Below are 20,998 nucleotides of genomic sequence, written 5' to 3' on the forward strand. Positions count from 1 at the left end.
CGTGGTGCTGATTACAGCAACTCCAAAATGACAGAGACCCCCTAAATGTGCCTACATGGCACATGCCATACGCACGGGGAAAAAATGCAACGTTATAACCCTTTAAGACACATACAAAGACGCGTTAAAAATATCCTCAATGCATCGATCACAATTTCTAGGTAACTTTCAAAATTTTCGGAACAGCGCTGTTCCAGGGAACCCTGGCTTCACTACGACTGTGGCCCCGGGCGCTGAAAGATAAGACATTTCGAGAGAGGTTATTGCCAAAATTGCTGCAAGAGCGCAGACTGGGGCAGGTTGTGGGGTGTCAACTTTCATCTGAGGGTCTTGTGTATGTGTGTGTTTGCGTGGATCTCATTCCCAGGGGGCGGCCAATTCAAATTTCTCTGATATTGATAAATAATTTGCACAGCTAGATTGAATAATAGAAAATGCTGTGACATTTTACGACGCGCATGGTAGGTCTGTAGCTAAGGGACATAGGTGCTGGATTTTGTGAGGAGCGGTTGTGGGGCGAAGATCGAAACACTGGAAAGAACTTTAGGCAAATGGTAGAGATAATTGAGGACAGGAGAAATATATTTTTTCTGTTATGTTGGGAAGGGGGAGCCGTAAAGTTGTTATTCCGCCACCGAGGGAACAGCACCGATATGATCGAGACGGTACTTGTCAGTCTCTCGTCATGTCTGGAAGGAGAGGTTTACGTTCTCGGTCTTGAGGCCACTTGTAAATAAGTGCCTATCTTGTACTCGGTCTCGTCTTGAAGTGTAAATACCCGTTCTGTTCGCTTCTCTTTCTAGATTTTTACAGAAGTCTGTCTCGGTCTTGGTTTCGTTTCGACAAGTCTTGGAGGATCTAGACTCGTCTTATCGTAGATGGAAAAGAAGCGATTGAAAATTAAGCTGTCCTCTGACCCCTCGTCTCCCACTCCTTTCCCGCCGGGGTACACTGGGTTTATTGTTTCCCACCGACCTCGCCTGTACGTACAAAACCTGGTAGATTCAATGGAAACCTGGAGACGTGGCTGCAATTCTAATCTACACGTCAATCTTTGTGTCACGTACTTCTTGTTGGTAGCGAAAACGCGAGGCTACGTTGATCCAACTAGCGCAAAAATAATTTTTCCATTTTTTTTCAAAACCAGAGATAAGTTTCAAAAAATATAGTCACATTTTTAGCATGCTACCGGGGGGGCAAACAGTGGCCAAGCGTGGTGTCGCTGGAAGGGTAAGCACAGGCGTGGGAGTTCGTGTTGTTATGGGTACAACTTTTTTAAAATATAAAAAATATAACCTTCAAAGTTATTTTTCAAAATGTAACAACATATTCTTGCCTCTATCAACGAACCTGAACAGTAACTCTTGATGTTTACTAACTCGCACATCGTATTTCTTGATTTTATTGTAAATTGATGCAAGTAATACAAGTAATTATTCCCCTTGCTCACTTCACGCTTACAATAATGAAAGCCGGTCACCGTGGCGGAGTGGTTAGCACATTGCGCTACGACGCCAGGGGTCCTGGGTTCGAATCTCGGCCTGAGCATGGATGTTTCTGAGTGTCCATTCGTCAATTTCATCATATCAACACTCTTCTCCATCTTCGCAAATTAGCCAAAAGTGGCAGAAAAAACGAAGTAAAGGAAAAAAAATCAAAGAACAATAAAAAATAAATGAACGAAAAGAAAAAAACACAAAATATAATAATAAAACAACAACGCAACAGGAGTAAATCGAGAAACTAACGAAAACGCAGAACACTGTTATAGAAACATTTTTTCCGCCCTCGGAACAAGTTGTCTTTGCCTTTCTACCCTCGCCTTCCCTTTCCCCTCGTTTGACACCCCGCGCTGTAAGAAACAGATGTGAAGCCCAATTTGTACCGTGTGACCAGCATTGGCAGTGTTGATTAATCTCTTAAATTTTGCTAAATGCAACTAAATTGTGCTCGGCATCTATTTTGGGGGGCAGTTGTGATGTGAACATGTTTTGTTGATTATTAAACAATATTGATAACTTCCCCCAATTAAAGTAATTACAATGGTTTAACCAATATAATTGGTTCAATATAACGCTTGAAAAAGTTCGAGAAAATTCGACGTCTACGAAAGGCGGCGGCTTGTTTTATGACCCTAAATTTGTAGCAATTTCCAATAAAATGTTCCTCGTGAGCTAAGTAAGGAAAGATAAAGAAAATATTAAAAGAAGACGGTGGATCAGATGTGGCTGGATCGGCATGCTACCTTTTGTTTGAAACAAATAAGATCTGCGATTTTTTCAAAATTTATTTTTTAAAAATATATTCCTCTGAATTCAATTTATCTGTCTCCCATTGTAGCATATTTATAGATGGTGCTATATTTTACCACAGGGCGCTAGGTGCCAACAAAGTTCAAATTGTACTACGTTTAGCACAATTATGCTAATGTTGGCATCACTGTGTGAGGCCGGACTCACTGTGTCCATTTCGGGCGAAGACGCCCCTGAAATTATGCTTTCTCGCATGAATCACTTAGAATGTTATGGGACCAGCTGAGGTCCTCGGAGAAGTGGCTCGACATGCGACGATAGAGCCTCTGGCAGAGATGGAAATTTGTCGAAATTATCGTAAGGTCTAGAATTTCAGTTTTCTTCTATTAAGGCGTCGTTTAATGAAATTATAAGTAATAAAATAATCCGTAATAGCTAGCCAAATATATTAGGGTAGACCCGGCCTCCGGGCCTCTTATGAAGCTTCGCCACTGCGGACAAAAATACTATATTGCCTACCTCGATGATGAGTGGGGGGGGGGGGGCAAGTCGCCTCCCTGCCCTCCGGTTCCGACGTCCCTGCTCTGTGAGAAGATGAAGCAAGAAAAACTTGAGTACAAAAAGTAGCAGTTTTCTCATTTGGAAAGAGCATGAATGAGTCCAATACTGGTGGCAGAAAAGGTGGTATATTAGTCATTATTTTTTCACCTTTTGTAGTGTGTTTTTCAAAATTTTACGTCGCTAATTGCAATGATAACGATGGATGATGATTAGATGAGTTTGATCAAGGACCAAGCAGTGATGTGCCTTAGACTATAAGTTTACGTCTACATGCGTTGTCTAGCGTAATGTACACGAAGATTACATTGGCTTATAGTCTACTGTAGACAATGCAATTAACAGGGAAGAAAGAAATCCCAGTGCTCTTTGAAAGAGAAAGTATTTTTTTCTTCAAACACGTCCATAATCTTAGTCTATAACCAACTTAAGACCATCCGACGTAATCAAAGTTATCGAATTTTCACTAACCAGGGGAAATGGGACTACCGGAAGAAAACAAATTACAGCCATAGTGAAAGCTCACATTATTTTCCTACACTGACCTGAAATGGTGGATATAGAAGTAAAACAAATCTTGTCATTCTACGGACATCTCATTTTTTTGGGTATGTCGCGACAAGTTTATTTTGTAGTTCAGATAATACCTAGTGAATTGGTCGAACGCAAATAAATACTTAAAACACTTATTTCTGGGCAGTGGAATACTTCACTCTCTCTATGTCCACCTGCTGATGCGTGTTGCTGCTTCTAGAACGATGCCCGTGCCTTGTACGAAGAACGTCGAGCGCCATGTTGTCTACGTTGATTACATAGTTTACACGTAGAATGTAGACAATCGTTGTTTACGTGTAGACGCACATCACTGGGCAAGACTCGAACGAGGATCCTTCGATGGGTAGACTGTCACGAGCCGGAAATAAAATCTCATCAAACAAACGCCAGCCAGCTCCCGGATGACGAGAGGTCGCCAGAGAGTATGAAGAGAGCGGGCAAGGCGACTGGTTGGTCTAAGTGGTGGAGGCGCCGGTCGTTAGGTTGTTCGCAGGTCTAACAGCTTGGCTACGAGAGGGGTTAAATGTGAGAAGGGGGAATAATTAATGCTCCTCTGTCCTCTGTACAGGCCGAACAGGTAAGGGGGTGAACACGCCCGAGACGGGTTTGATCTACTAAACGCTGATACTTATATGAATAGTGTCATCACTGTACCTGATCTGGTCCGTCGGCTTAGTCGCGTCGGGGTCGTGTGGTCCGTTGACGGTGTATACTTTGGGTACTGCCTTCGTACGGACGCACTTAGACCAACCACTCGCCTTGCCCGCTCTCTTCACACTCTCTGGCTACCTCTGGTCACCCGGCAGCTGGCTGGCGTTTGTGTGATGACAAAGCATTTTATTTCCGGCTCGTGACAAGACAGTCATGGAGATTTAACACTGAAGAGACAGGCGACAAGCGCTTGGAAGTGAACCCTCAGTAATCATTGAACCTTTCGAATCGAAGCGACATTACAAGCTGCACGTGTTGCTCGGACTGGGCCGTTTTCTCAATACCGTGAATCGCGTCGCCTCAGTTTGTTGTTCGCGTATGCGCAGTGATGCTTCACCCCTACAACCCTAGAAGAGAGCTCAACCGGAGGCCTTACATTTTGAACCTCTAATTATCAATAAGTACAATGTTTGAAGATTTAAACGTAACATTCTTCTGGCTTTGTCAAGTTTGTTGGTTCAGTTATCGGTGCCTTCAACATCCTGTTTTTGGCCATTTAGAACGTGACTGCTTTTGTTTGAAACAGCCAGCGCTTGGAGTTAAGTCAGTCCAAAGTAGATCAGTCAACGTGGCAGGGCAGGTACACTTGTGCAGTGTTTTTCAACCGTCGGGTCGCACACCGAGTTCTGGAATCAATTACACTGTGTGGCAAGAGGTTCTGCTGAAAGCGGTTGACAAATAAGATAATCCTAATTTGATATTTGAATTGTAAGCGGTTTTTTTAAGTCCACTTTATGCACAAATAGACTAATCAAGACTGGACCTACAGTTTAAAGTGGGATCCGCACTACCATGTGCCCAAGGACTCCTTGATTACAATGCGACGACGTTAACGCAACGCCATTCATATTGTTATATTTGTCATCAAGCCTAGACGTAATCGAACTATTACTTGTTATGATTATGCCGAATTTATTTATCGATATTTAATTATAAGGGTACATGTTAATTCATGTATAATACTTAAAATACTGGAAAGGTATTTACGAGGAAAATTCTTGGGACCTGGGCATTGACTTTTTCTTATATAGAATTTACCGGGCCACGGTCGCGCGAAGGTTGAGAACAACTGCTCTAGAGTTTAGATCTTTGCTTAATTCAGGTTGGAAATGAAAGCGAGAAGTCAAACGTATACACTTTTGAGGTTAGTTCAGTACTGTATCAACTTCGTTTTCACAAAATTCACAACATGATTTACATTATGTAATTTACAACAATGTCTCTTCTTACGTTTCTGGTGACTAATAAACTGATTAGTGCAATTACATCGGTATCACCACCCGACGACTGCATCATGCGAACTGAGCAAAGCAATCTCCCTCAGTCAACGTTATATACGCGGCCACCGAAGTGGCATATAGTTCTGATCATGAAGATCATAAAATTAACGAATAATACAACATTAACTTATAATGGCTCAGGGGCCTCGGGGAAATGCCCGACTTACCCCATCCTAAGGCCGACTCTTAGGCATCTAATGTGTAGCCCTATTGCTTCCTAAAGTACGCTCATTATTACGAAGTTTATGCTGAAAATTTATTTCTCGAGTGATACCTTATAATTGCTGACATTGTCGTTGCCCAGCCTACGTAAATGTACGTATTTGAAACTTTTGCGAAAAAAAAATGTTTTTGTTTCATGCGCCATTTTGAAATATATTAACGGATTTTACTCAAATGGATTAGCAGACTAGTCCTTGAAGGTGTCTATTCGCTGATAACTTGAGCTCCAAAGCTTTAAATTTACAGCAGCCATCGCAGTCACAGTATTTATCATTTTGATTCATCTCCTGAACTAAGTATATATAAATCGTATTTTTAAAAATATAACTATGGCAAAATTGTACCTGTATCTACCCTAACAATACATTGATTTTGGTTTACTCACGCTCCGAAGATATTTCCTGGATGGAGTTTTGAAAACAAATGTGGTGGAGTGGTTAGCACAGCGCATGGGTGTTCTTTATGAGTGTCCCTTCATCAATTTCATCATCGCGATTAGCAAACAGTAATAAAATAAACCCAATCAATCAAAAGAGATGTGTAATGCAAATAGCGCATGTAATAAGAAAAATCTGTTTTACTACCGCCAATTCGAATGACACCATCATGTTGAAACTGATCCTGCTTTTGAAGATACGTTTGTTTGAAGTCTAATTTATGCTCAGATACGCTGATCGGGTGTGCTCCTGATTGAAAGTGGAGTTGGAACCACTGTAAAATTCGGCTCTACCTGGAATCGAACTCTGAACTCCTTGATTACAAAGCGACAGCGTTATAACTGCGCCATCGGGGAGACTGAAGTTCGATGTGGATGATGCTTATATATGCTAAGATGGACCTATGTTCCATAGTATTCGAAGTCGCAGATAACCTGCTATTTGCATCATGCTCACCAGAGTTAAATGAGTGGCGAAGCAGAAGAGGGGCGGTCGATGGTGGTCACACATTTTATATAATTATTCAGTGACTTAACATAACGAACTATACTCACTGGTTTCAGTTCCGAGACGTCCCAGCCTAGATACTCAGCAACGTTCATCATTTGGTTCACGATGCAGTCCATTTCCTGGAAAATAAAATAATTTGGACATTATATATTGACATTTTTTGTGGGTCTAAACAGTCCCCTTCTTGATAGGTTGTTTAAAAATATAATTGGCAGAGGAATGGTAGGAATAAGAAAAAATGCAGATCAACTAAAAGAAATACGTACGTTCTCTTGAAATGAGAGAGAATTTGTAGAGGAAATTAGGAAATCAGTATGACGGTAATAATAAGATTGTTCTATGATAAACCTATACGATGGCCATTGAACCGGACTGCACAGAATTAAATAATGGTGCATTAAGCGCTGAAGTTTTAAATCTTTTTATGCACAGAAAGGCTAACTGGGACTGGACCTACAGTCCAGTGTGGGCTTCTACTGGGTATCGAACCTATGCAACATATGAATCACTGTTGTCAGGTTAGTGTTAAAACTTTCAAAAGGAAGGAAAGAGAAGATTGCTTTTGGAGCCAAGTACGCGATTTTTGGAGATTTAGAACGGTAATATCATTGTCATCTTTCACAAAGCACTTGAGTGATGACTTTCCATCAGAACATCAGCATTGAACATGTGCCGTCACCGAAGTAGTTTCTACACAATCAATGTGCCTGTTCTACGGATTGCCTGAAATTTTTGACTGTACCTCGTACCTAGGTTCGCAACTAGAATTTAATCCGTAGCAACTTGATTACAAGTTAATGGCTTTGACTACTGAACTATCTGGAAAATATTGTAGAGAATATATTAAGTCACTTTTCTACATCCTTGATTGGTCGTGGCAACAGAGATTAACCGTGAGGTCTATTTATACGATGAATAAAAGTAGTAACAAAAAGAATCATCATTCATGCAATACCTGGTGCTGGGATATCAAATACGGTCATACCAATCGTTTATCAGAAAAATCTAATCAAATGTCTTATTATACTCATCATATTTAATGAATCTTGCAAAATACGTATCACATGAAGACTGAATTTCCATTCGCCCATCGAAAATTTAAAACACACTTTTTCCCCGTCAGAACAGTTCTGGCCTCCATGCAAATGTGGTGATTTCATTTGCGTTTTTCTCCGGCCACCAAGTGAATTATGAACATTGTTAGCTCGCAGAGAAAATTGTATGCGCTTGGCTCGAAGGCACTTCATTGGACAAAGGAAGAAAAAAAGTTCAACTCCCGACAGCTTTTTCTTTCCGCTACGGCCTCGGGCCAAGTCAGAAAGCAGCATCGTGGGAAATGAAGCTGGAGAGATCGCCGATTTCTGTTCGGAAAATGTGCCATTTGTGGATAGAGAGGGGGTACGAGCAGAAATTAAAGTTCCTTTTTATAGAAGTTTAAATGGAAAATGTTATATATATGTGTCTCTCGTATATTTGAACTTTATAACCCTCCCTGGAAGTGTAATATCCTCAAAATTACCAAGTGACTGAAATAATTTTATCTGGTAATGATCTACTTAGAATCTACTTGCGGAAACAATTTTTTAAGAGAGAGGGGTAGACCAGGGTATTTCCTCCCTTTTGAATTTTCTTACCCAAGCTCTAGATATATAAATTAATTCTCCCGTGTAAGAAAATTTCCTGCACTTTTACAATACAATATTCGTATTATCATAGTAAGTTTCTATTAGGACACTAATCAAGAAATTTCATCATTGGGACCTAATTTTAATGAAAATCCTAGAACCGTGATTTATACAATATTGTACTTTTAAATAATAAAAAAAACTGTCCCGATGTTTTTTTAGAAATATTGCCTTTGTTGCTATTACTCTGAGATAATTTGTGAATTGACTTGCTGCTAGGTAGGTATAACGCCGAAAAAATCAAAATGTTAGAATAATTCAGAGAATTTCGGTTGGGTTGGTTCGCGACTGGACGATATATTTTGAGAAGAGCTGTTTCGGTGTTCTGTAATGCTAAGTAGGCGCTTTCTCTCATTTTCTTCTATCTTTTTCCTTCATCTGTTATTTTTCTCTTTTTCGGTCTACCTCTTCGTATTTTTCACATTCTCACTTTGTTTCTCCATCACTTTCTCTGTATTTCTGTTTTTCCCCTTTGTTTCTAGCTTTGTCTCTTTATCCTGCCGTGTGCATCTTTCTTTCTCCATCATAAATGCGTCCGAAAAAAATCGTGAAAGCTATTTGAGTTGGATAAAACTATTTCAAGGGGGGCTAGAGTCCAATTTTTCTACAGACAATTTCAAACCAACAAACTAAAAATGCATATACTGTATATACCTAATTTACACTTGCTACAAAGAGTAAAAAATGTCAATATTATAATCGAAATACAAGAAATTTTGTACACACCCTATTGGAGAAAAATATATTAGGAACACTTTCGACATGGAAATAATAAAACGAGAATAAATTAGCAACTAATTTCAAGAAATTCAACTTACATTTGTATCCAGCACTCCATTTCCATCAGTATCATACAGGCGAAACATAACTGAAAAAAGAAATATGCGCTGTTATATTTGGTTCCAACAGACACAAATATATACAGATATATAAAAAAATCAAATAGTACCTCGACAAAATTGTGAATGATTTGATATGGCAATCTATTGAAATATTTTACGATAGGAAGAGATAAATGAGAAATTTACTCTTTTTTCAAAAACTTCAGCGAAACTTTACCATATTTACTTTTGGAAACTGAAGGCTTCAGTCATACTTACACAATGGAATTATTACAGTGAGTGATCAGAAATTAACAGTTCTAACAGTGATTTATGGCACCAAGGCACAACCTGTGACAACACTGAAAATATAATCCCAAGTTATTCTTCCCCCGTAATGGTAATAATAGCATACTTTATTGCCCTAGGGTGTCAATGGTCATTATGGAGTGAAGGGGGCTCCTGACGCAACGAATCTACATCTAACAACAAATCGTCATACTGACATATCCCATAGATACAATCACCACAACTACTAAAAATGAAAGGTCATCCGAGATATTCTAAAACTACGTAACTACACTTGAAATACAAGGATGAAACCTACACTCCAGTTTATCTTCAGGACGGCCTCCCTCCAGCAGCGACAAGTAGCAGACAATGTCTTTCAATTGGACCCGAACTGAATGGACGTCTACGCTGCTCGACTTCCGAACCAGGTGCCTCATCTCTGAAAAACGTACACATGTTTAGTGCACCATTTACAATACACATCAAAAGAAAGAAATTCCCTTTTGACAGACACCAATATTAGAAACGAAATACAAGCGAAAAGGAAATGATGTCATACATACTTACTTCTGAGAATTATAATAAGAATAAGTGAGGAATTCCTACAGGCGAGTCGGTTCTGATAAATCAAAGACCACGATACGACGCCACATGGAGTCCTTGATTTGTTTAAAGAAGAACCGTATGATATACTGTATTATAGTTTTAACAGTTTGATGCGATAAATTTTGCACTTATAATTATGCCTCAACTTACTTTGATTTATCTCCTAGTTTTGCGCAGATGTGCGCGAGTTTCCAAATGAATACGAATATACCTAGGTGTATATATATATATATATATATATATATATATATATATATATATATATATATTTCGCCTTGTGTACTTCCGTGAGATATAAAAAGAAGGCCACAGGGTAAATGAAAAAGTCAGGTAAGATATGAATGAAGTTTTAATCATGAAAGTGTTCATATATTTCCTCTGAGAAATGAGATGGCGGTATGGAGTTCATGCTTCAATACGCGTATTGCAATTTTTTGTTTGTTAGAATCGGCGTATGATTTAAAAATTATGTAATTCAGACATGTTGATTTTTCGTGATTTTGCTTAATTTACTTTGGCTTCCTGCCTCTTTTGGCTAATTGCGACTATGAGGATAAATGTTGTTTTGATGAAACGAAAAAAAAAAACGCGCGCGCGCAAGTGCAGACACACACACACATACATACAGTATATACCGTGCGTTCATTTCGATCTGCAGCCGAGAGATCGGGCGAAGCGTGGCGGGCGGCGCTGGCGGAGATGCCGACATTTGCGGCCTGTAATGCCTGCTTATTTTTATGGACATATGCAGACATTTATATAAATATTGCAAAACGGGCACTAACCTGTGTTATAAGGGTACAGTTTTAATTTTAGTAGCTTTGTGGCTGTATGTACTCATGATTTTGACACTCCCATCTCCTGTGAAACACGGCGTAGAGGTTTGTTTGGAGAACGTTCTAACGCTGCACCAATTTCATCGAGTTTTCCTTCGGTTAGAATACGTCGTTTTTGCTTAGGTATTTTAAAATTTAACGATCAAGTTTCTCGTAATTTAAGGACAAGATGTCTAACCGTATCTCTATGTGGAGGTGAAACACCTGGGAATTCCTGTACAAATTGCCTACACACGTCTCGACACGAGTCTGTTTTCACGTAAGTGTCATACATAAAAATTATTTGTTCTAACGTGAACCTTGCGGCTGTCATTCCAATCGTCTCACTGACACAACACACATACACACTGCAATAACACAAACAAGTAACGGCAAGTAACCAAGAATAACACACTTGGGCACAGTACGAAATTAACATGCTCTTTGTTTACATCTGCTCGCCACGATAGTCGCGAAGGAACAAAAAACTCGAGCTCTGAGATTTCGGATTGCAAGGAAGCTCACGAACACCACTGACTTTTAACGGTTTCGTCTGCAGCGTAATCTTGATACAGTGTTGCACATTCGAAACCTCCAAACGATCCCCATCGACACAAAACTCTTCCAAGGATATGAACTTAAGCAGGACGTTACTGGTCAAAACTATGATTAAAATGTTTATTATCTGTGGCTCTTAACATCATTTCTAAAGCGTATTTATTTGTGTACATAACGGCAGAACTTGGATGAATTACAGAAGAACTTTTGCGTGTTATAACACAGGTTAGTGCTGGTTTTGCAATATTTATATAAATGTCTGCATATGTCAATAAAAATAAGCGGGCATTACAGGCCGTAAATGTCGGCATCTTCGTCAGCGCCGCCCGCCACGCTTCTCCCGATCTCTCGGCTGCAGATCGAAATGAACGCACGGTAGATCAAGGACCATCCGTATTCAGGCAGGGACTCCGAACATCGGACATATCGATTTTCAACCTACATTTAAAAAGGCTTCCTTTATTATGAAAATAACTGCACGTTTTGAAAAATATCATCGAAATAAGATCGTATAACGCATCTGTAATTTAATATCTTACAATATAACAAATGAATGTAATGATATCATTGTTTAGGCCTGAAAATGTGGCGTTACGTAGAAACACTTAAAACACAACTAATGTCGTCTCGTACACATTTTATTCCTAACCAAAGTACAGGGACTCACCTTCCAGTTTTCCATTCGTTACAAGCAAGGAGTTGTTGGATTTTCGGGAAGAATTACGGGAAATTTGGCTGTGGCTGGGAGAGGAATCCGTGCTCTTCTTTTCCCTTGTGTCTTCATGATATGTGTACGACGTCTGCGTCACTGTCACCATTGGATGCACCAGCGCGCCCACGCTCCCTGCAACAGGGGCAAATTCATAACATTAAACACACAATCAAGTAGATTGCATTCTGTGCAAAATATAACGTATGAAGAAAAGAGCTTTGAAAATTATTTCGAAGCTGAGAATAGTGGATGTATCAGACTGACAAGATCTCGGGAGCCAGGAGAGAGGCGTTGACAGGTTGTGTTTATTTATAGTTCAAAATTGTGTTTCGAGGATGTGTTGGGTTTAGTTCAGAGAAAAATCCATCTACAAAGACTGAATAAGAAGAAATGCTTTGAAAAGGGCCGAAATATGAAAAATCTTTATTTAAATATGAGCATTTCTGAGCATAAAGTGACCTTAAAACATTTTTTCCGAGAGAGGTAAGAAGAATGACTATACGATTGAACAGATGCAGCAACGAATGCAATCATCAGAATTTGCGATGGAACAAGAAACTTAGACATTTCTCCATCTCCGGTTAAATAGATGTGATTTTATGTGATTTCAATAATTGCTATTTCTTCACACATTACGTAGCAAGATCAAGTTCTGTGAATGGTTCTTCACCTATCGCGTGGAAGGAAAAGTTTAAAAGTAGTCTTGGAAATGAGGTGAAGGAAGGGATTATGTGCACTTTATATTTTATAGAAAATAAACTTTGGTTTTTTTATGAAATACACACCGCTTTTATGAAACTTTTATTTCCTCTTCCAGTATTGCATTTGTTTTATTTTAACTTGCTTTTTGCGTCAATCGTGAAGATGAAGATAAATCATGATTCGACGAAGGGACACTCGCAAAGAAACATTCATGTTCATACCAGGGTTCGAACCTGGAACCTTTGGTGGCGAATCTGCTTATCTTACTTGAGTCATTGCTACATCAGCGACACTTCGAGTTGTGTCTGTTTGGTATTAGTGATTTCTCCATATAGCACACAAACATCCAAAAGATATCCATTGGATATCCCTCGGATATTGGTGTCGGAAGTTTTGGATACCCAATAGATATCAATGGAATATCCATTAGACATCAATTGTATGTCCACATACATGATATCCAGGGAAGGATATGTTACGGAAGTTTCTGGATCACTATATGTTTTAGACATCAAGTGGGACGTTATCTGGGCATTATCTGTAGGTTATGCTTTGATTTAGATATTTTTTGTACTTACTTTGAATATTGTATGGATAAGAAAACTACAATTTTTAGACTACATTTGGATCATATCTGGACATTATTTAGATATGAAAAGAACATTTTTGAACTAGTATTTAACACTTTCTGGATGTTATTGGGAGGATGTTAGAAGAATGTTTCTTGGATGTTTTATTGACTTCGCAACTTCTGAACATTTTTCTAGCATAAATATACCGGGTGTTTCATAAATACTTGAAGAGCTACAAAAGTGTATTGCAAGTAAATTCAATGAAACCAGTCCAGAATAAACGAGAAACTCAAACAGTTTTTTTTACACCTACAAATTTTCAATGTATGCACCACGGGTGACACATCGACACGATAGTCTACTTCTTGCAACACTCGCATCAACATGGACCTGTCGATGGTGTATATCGCTGCAATGATACGCTAGCTTACGGCTGCGATATCACGCGGCATCGGTGAGACGAATACTTTGTCTTGGATGAAACCCCACACGGTGCAAGGTCCGGTGATCTTGGGGACCAAGACATTGCACAAAACACCGAGTGATATCGCTGATTTGAGTGCCGCCTAGCGGCAGGGATGTGAACTCTTAGCTTAACAAAACATACACGCACAAACTATTTACGTCCCTCGATCGATCAGGACTGGTTTCATTAACATAAGTTCAATAGTTTATTTGCAATAATTTTTTGTAATCCCTCAATTATTTATGAAACACCCGGTTTATGTACATATAATAGGAATGTTATTGAATTACAGGTAATCCTAGTCCCTTGCACAATCGAATTGCAGTTGCAATTTTACTTAACATCACCAACCGGGATTCGAACGTGCGACCTCTCTGAAATGTACCTGTTCTCGTCCTGGTGCTGGTGTCGGAATCCGAGCGATGGTGGCCCAAGTGCTGCAGCTTCTCAGTCAGTCCGTGCAGCTTCTCCGCGAGGCCGTAGTACTTCTCGGACGGCTGAGGCTCCTGCTGGACGTTGGCGAGGTTCGACACCGACCCCGTCGTCGTGTGGGATGTAATGGGGGCGCAGGCCGTCGCGGAGCTCATCACGGCCATCTCCTGTAAAAGGCAACAGGGTTATTGCATCTGCTTGGACGTTTCTTATTTTACGTCGCCTCTTTAAGGCAAATCGTGAAGATGGTTAGATGAAATTGAGGAAGGAACTCCGATGTCTAGGACGGGTTTCGAACCTACCTTGGCGAGATATTCACGGACTGATTTATTTATTTTATTTCGCTTTTCTGCTATTTTTCGCTACTCGCGAAGATTAGGATGAATGATGATATGATTAAATTGATGAAGTGACAAGCACATAAACATCCATGCCCAGGCCGGAAGGCGAGACGTTAAGATGACAACTCAACGCGTTCGGCCACTGAGACACACGGTAAGTGATAAATAGACCTCTAATTTTAGATTTTTAACCTATTTTTTCCTTTACAGGTATGTAAGAAATAAGTTATGTCAGCGTTTCGTTAAAAAATAAACGCAAGAACTGATGAAGTTTGTAGTGCCTCAAAAAAACTATTTTGCTTGTTAGAACCTATTTTAGGTTTATGCACCTAAGTGAAGCCTTTTTTTTTAGATTTTTATATATTTTTAAAGGTTTTACAGGATTTTTATGTCACACCAGTGGCGTAGCAGCCGCCCTCGCAACCCCCGCGATGCGGGGGGGGGGGGCGAGCTCTATGTGACCCTGAAATTTTATATAATCCCAGAAATTCATCAGTTAGTGTAGCTTATTTAAAAAATGGATTTCCGGAACAGAAAGTTGGTTCCCAGTAACATATCATATGACGACGACTGCGATAATAAGCAGTGGTGTGATATCTTAGACAGAGGGGCCCGGGCAGCGTGACATCATGGGTGTCCTCCGAAATTCAGAATTATGTTACTGGCTCATAGATGGCAATAGATAGGAAACTTCTCTCATCTCCTCATACCTTTGTAGCTACGTGGTTTTCGTAATAGTAGTGTAGTGTAGTACAGTTGTGAATCGAGTAGAAAGATTCAGTTGCTCAACCGGTCGGTGCCTTATCGTTACTCAATACCTAAACAAACGAACTTGATAATTTATGACCTTTTTTATTACCAGTAATATTACGTGATATTTAAAATGTAATTTCCCACCAAATATTCTCAAGGGGACCACAAGCCTCAGTACGAGATTGAAATAAGATCCGAGATAAATTTCCCACAACGTTTACACCTCACACAACACACAGGATGTTGAGCCCAGAGGCAATCTTTCCTTTGCCCTTAGGTCTAGTAGCCCAAATTTCGCCACTCAGGGTATACAGCGTGTATTGTGCTCAAAGTGCGTAATGTGAACGGCTTTTACGTTGAATCTTGGTCTGGATAGCCAGAAGATGGCCTTTTTGGCTCAAGGTGCATCCACCTCTAAGTCCAAAAAAGGAGTGTTACTATCCTTTAAACAATTTCCCCAAACAGTATTTTATTAAATATTGTATGTAACCTACATTTCAGAAAAACGTTTCGAACAAAAAATACAAAGGATCACAAACAAAATAGTTGGATGTGTGAAGCCTCCACCCTCCGTAAAAAAGAACCCTGGCTGTGCCACCGCGTTGAAGTAAGAGATCATCCAGTTGTTTATCAGAGATTCAGACCACCCTGATTTAGTTTCGACAAACTACTTAACTGATATATAGCCTAAGTCGATGATAAAAAATGAAAAGGAAGGGTTGAAGTTAATTCATTTTACGACTGGGAGGGTGTTGCCATCTATTGGGTCTGGCATCATCTCGATGTTTCTTTTTTTTCACCGAGGGGGAGGGGGGATTTTTTAATTGCGGGGGGCCCCAGAAAACTGCGCTACGCCACTGTGTCACACAGAGGCATTTGCTTTGTGTGGTCGCGAAAAAAATTCAATGTCGAACGTGTTTGAAACGTACTCTCTGTCTTCTCCGAGTCCATGGCGATTTGTCAAAGCTCTAAACAAAGCAAAACGTCTGGTGCCACTGTCACCTGTACAGTCCAAACTTCTAATCTGCGTGGTCTTGCTTACTTTCGCGTCACTTCAGTGCTTTGTGGTATTCACGCCTTGCAAATTAATTTCAGCTTTGAAGTTTGCACCACTGACTATGTTTTTCTTGAAATATTATTTTCAGCATATTAGATGATCCTCGTAGACAAAATTGCGGAATTTGACTGTGAATAGCATGAAAAAAGATTATTGCCTAACTACGTATAAGACGAAGAGTGGATATTAATAGCAAATTTCCAATGGTAAGCTCTGCAATCGCCATAGGGTTAGGCAACACAGATAACGTTATTCAAGATAGTGTATTTCAGGATATAGATGTCACATTTTCATTGCCGGTGACTACACCTAATCAGTATTTTTCAGGAACTTTGAATCATTTTAAGTTTTTTTGAACCTACTTCAGGATTTTCAAGCCTAACTTTATATTTTTAGGACCTATTTTAGGGTTTTTAGAACCTATTTTAGGATTTTAGAGCCTATTTTAGGAATCGAAAAGCACACTTTTTAGAACCTAAAAATCCGAGGTAAAAGAAAAAAGGTATAGTAAAAGTATAGTAAAAGAAAAAAGTAAAGTACTCCCCTGTGCGTTGAACCACGCCATGAAGGCGTACAGGGGGTGTGGAGTTAAGGCCACACCTTCTTCATCACGGTTGAAGGTGGGAGTGATGTGATCAGCACCACGCCCCTGGCCGCCTTTACCCCCACAGTTTCCTCCAGGTGCCCACTTTACACGACGCTGGATGGTTGGGGAGTCGCTTGGACAGGTGGAAAAAATCCCTGTTCTCCCCCGCCGGTGATCGAACCCGGGTCTCTCGCATGGTCATACGCCCTATCGACTTTTTTTTAAAGGAATACCCCTATGCGGTAGTATCCCTCGACAAACACAAACATCCATGTCCTAACCGGGATTCGAACCCGGGACCCCTGGCGTTGTAGCGCGCTGAGCTAACCACTCCTCCACGGGGGCCGACTTATCGACTGAGCTACCTCGGCTCACACAATAAGTGATCAAGTCAGAAATAATAATATCAAACATGAATAACATTCACTATACTAATAGAGATTAAAATACAGAACAGTACATTAAAATAATGGGTAATTTGACACTTTACTGAAAATCTATTGAAATATTTAATTGATTAGTTTGGTTTATTTTACTTCACTTTTCTACAACTTTTGTCTAATCGTTAAGATGAGGATGAGTGATGAAGCGACACTCGTTAAACACACTCATACCCAGGCCGGGATTCGAACCAGAGATCCCTGGTGTCGCAGCGCACTGTGCTAACCACTCAGCCACAGAGGTCGGCTGAAATATTTCATTACATTAATTGGTGATCATTACTTCCCCTTCCACTGATGAAGAATCTATCAGGTTGCCCTGCTTACATTTGCCTTGACCAACCTGTGTGACGGAGTGGTTAGCACATCACGCTTCGACGCCAGGGGTTCCAGGTTCGAATCTCAGCTTGGGCAAGGATGTTCTTTGCGAACGTTCCTTCATCAATTTCAAATCATATCATCACTCATTATCATCGTCGCAATTAACCAAAAGTGGCAGGAAAACGACTCTAAATAACAAAAATCGATCAAAATAAAAGAAACACTTGTCTGGGAGAATAAACCATTGCTACAAAATATAAGATTTAAATAAACTGTTACGAGAAGTAATCTTGGGATATGTTAAAATCAACATTGTGCAAGAAAGGACATTAAATTTAGATTTGAAATTAAATACCATGTCTCGATAATCCACAACATGAAGTATTTTTTCTCTTCTCTTTGTAGAAAGATTGCCCCTTTACGCTTAAGATCCTTACTTACACCACTCATATAAATGCGTCAGAAATATACTGACACATTTACATGTCTGTGGTTGTACCGGAAGTAAAAACAGCTGCTCTACCCTCTGGGGCAATATGACTGGAGTAACATTTGCATAGACTAACACAGAGAACATGCGTAACATAAACATGCATGTATATGCACGAGCTTTGGGAAAACAGTTACGACCTGAAAAGAACGAAGCACGGATGGATAAATGCTAATTATTGTGCTAACTCAAGGCAACAAAGTCAACAGCATAATGCGAAACAAGAGGATTAAAATTTTTTCGACAGTTGTAGTTTTCTCAAGAACTTTTTCAATGAAAATTTATTCGTAAAACCAAACTTTACCCTGTAATGTAAGTGCATAATATACTAATAAGATACAAATAATTTCTATTTGAATTTGTATTAACTAGATATCAATTATTTCGGTTATTCAGTGTGACTCAAAATACGTATCAATCGATCTATCGATAATTAGCTTATCTTGACGTCATACGATGCTTGAGTATGTGTGAAAGTTACTTTTCATTAAACATTACGCGACTATAAAAATACAGGTTTCATTTGAAATAACATTTCAGTTAACAAGTAGAAAGTTTTCATATTTCTATCTGACTATATATATTTTGGGTGCTAGAAACTATGGCGTACGCAGAGGGAGAACTGATGGGGCTGCAGCCACTTCATAAATTTTGAGAAAATCAAATTTTCAAATTAATGCAGTAAAGAACTCCGGAAAAACAATACAATTTTTGTCTTTGAACAACTTATAAAACGAAGATTACAAATAGTAATTACGAATTATTTTATAGTGTATCTCCCGCATAACACACCTATTTAATATCCACCTTTTATAAAATACAATTCCAACCCTCTCCGAAGAAAAAACTGCATATGCCAATGTTAAAGAAGGAATATGGAATAAAACAGATGACATAATAAACAATTCAAAAGCTACGGGGAAAATTAGACAATTCTTTTTCGTTATTAGTGTCAAAATTACAAAGTAAGGTTTCAACGTGAAGTATGGTAAGTAGATGGAAAACACATACTTAAAGTGAAAAGGGGTATGCAATGCAAAAATATGTATTCAATTTAAATGTTCATCTACATTTCTGGACAGTAATAGCAATTCTACTCAGTTCCAGAAGAGATTAAAGGGACCCTAACACTTTAGTCTAGGCTTACATAGGGGCAAGAATTCACGACATTGAATGAAGTAGAAATGCATATTTTACCGAAATGAAATCTGATAAAAGCAAAAACAAAAGAGCAGTGTGTTTTATATGTTCTGCAAGAAAACAGTGTCCTTCATCAGAAGGAGGGTTTTATTAAACGCAGGCGTTGTCCCCCAGTGAAAGGGTTCCATTATAGCTGCAGCGGAACGTGCCAAAAAGAGCTCCGGGGGAAAGTGGGAGAAAGCATTTCTCCATGTAGCTTCTTGATTCCTTTGTTGGATTTTAAGATTTTGGGCGTCGGTCAAACTCTTCTACGTTCGCCGGCGTTCTTCTGCTTCCAACGAGATTCAGAAATTCATAAGCACGCGGAACCATCGCCAGAAGCTTGCCAAAAAGAAGTAATATCCTCCTTGGTCCACATGCACAGATTGCTTATACGTGTCTGCCCCACGCATGCACACACCTGTCATTAACTCATGACACTCAACTGATGTTAATTGCGGGAGATATTGAGTGATTCCATAAAATTTGAAAACAAATCTTAAGTTCAAAGACAAAATGATCGATTCCAAAAAAAAAAAAAAAAAAAAATACAATAATTTCTTATGAAACACATAGGAGACAACAAGTGATTCCATAAAATTTACTATAATTTCTAAAGAAGTTCAAGGGAAATAATACACGATTCCATAAAACTGAGACAATTTCTTAATAAGCATAAAGGAGACAATGAGTGATTTCATAAAATTTACAATAATATCTTGGAAGTTTAAACAATGACCAAACTGCCATTTTCCTGTGATTTTCTGGAATGCAACAATGATATTGAATTGTTGAATGCCTCAAGAGTACTATTAGTCCTCTAACAGTACAATCTGAATTGTTCTATCTGGTACCACTGCAGAGAAATTGCAAAAAAAAGATATATCACTGGCTCAATACAATTTTGTCGTATGTCCATTTGTGCTGCAGCAGAGCTGATTGAAGTTTGTCGCATGTGGATTTTCAATAGATTACAAGATTTGCGTAAAGCCAGATGCGTTGCTTCGGAACGTGACGCATTAATGTGTAAGGCACATGATAACGTCGTCCACTCGTCTCTCACGAAAATTGGAGATACGACAAAACAGCATTCAGTCGGCGATATTTGGCGCCAGGCTCCTTTCCTTTAACCCCGCCCCCTAAGTGCGCATCGTTCATAAAGGCTGGTAAGTTTTAGAGCCGCTTGTTACAGGAAGAATTATCCCGCGTGACAGATATTCTACCAACTGAACCACAGCGGTTACTAATATTAGCGTAATGGGCTTCATGGCAGAGGTATAGCAGAACAACGTCAGGTTGACTCTTACCCCATGCCAGGCAAGGAACATTTGAATTACGTTCCATTAAACCGTAGATGTTCTTGTATTTTTGCTACGTGTGAATAGTTGCTACAATGAGGATCAGTGATGATTACTTGAATTTGAAGAGAGAATCGCAAAGAGCGTCTATTTTTTACGCAGCATTTACCTCTTGAGTCAGTGAAGAGATGAAATTGATAATAGAATAAATGCAATTATACATCCATCCATTCCTTCATCAGGGATCGAATCCCGAGACCTCTAGCTTCGCAGAGGTGATGCTGACCATTCCCCCACGCAAGAATTTGCACGAGCTTGCGTGTGGAGAGAGAGAGAGAGAGAGAGAGA

At 39.4% G+C, this 20,998-nt stretch overlaps 1 protein-coding gene across 7 annotated transcripts in view; it reads right to left on the reverse strand.

Annotated features, from left to right (window-relative positions):
- Positions 1 to 20,998, reverse strand: part of Dgk (diacyl glycerol kinase 1) — a 506,799-nt gene that overhangs the window by 60,176 nt on the left and 425,625 nt on the right. For all 7 annotated transcript variants that reach the window (XM_083137145.1, XM_083137133.1, XM_083137139.1 and 4 more), the window contains 5 exons: positions 14,139 to 14,352; positions 11,969 to 12,145; positions 9,639 to 9,761; positions 9,029 to 9,078; positions 6,570 to 6,644 (listed from right to left, as the gene is read on the reverse strand). In XM_083137145.1, coding sequence (XP_082993271.1) covers positions 6,570 to 6,644; positions 9,029 to 9,078; positions 9,639 to 9,761; positions 11,969 to 12,145; positions 14,139 to 14,352 — 639 coding nt within the window. The remainder of the gene's footprint in view (positions 1 to 6,569; positions 6,645 to 9,028; positions 9,079 to 9,638; positions 9,762 to 11,968; positions 12,146 to 14,138; positions 14,353 to 20,998) is intronic.

Source organism: Lepisma saccharinum, chromosome 1 (assembly GCF_977018435.1).
Source record: "Lepisma saccharinum chromosome 1, izLepSacc3.1, whole genome shotgun sequence".
Lineage (NCBI taxonomy): Eukaryota > Metazoa > Arthropoda > Insecta > Zygentoma > Lepismatidae > Lepisma > Lepisma saccharinum.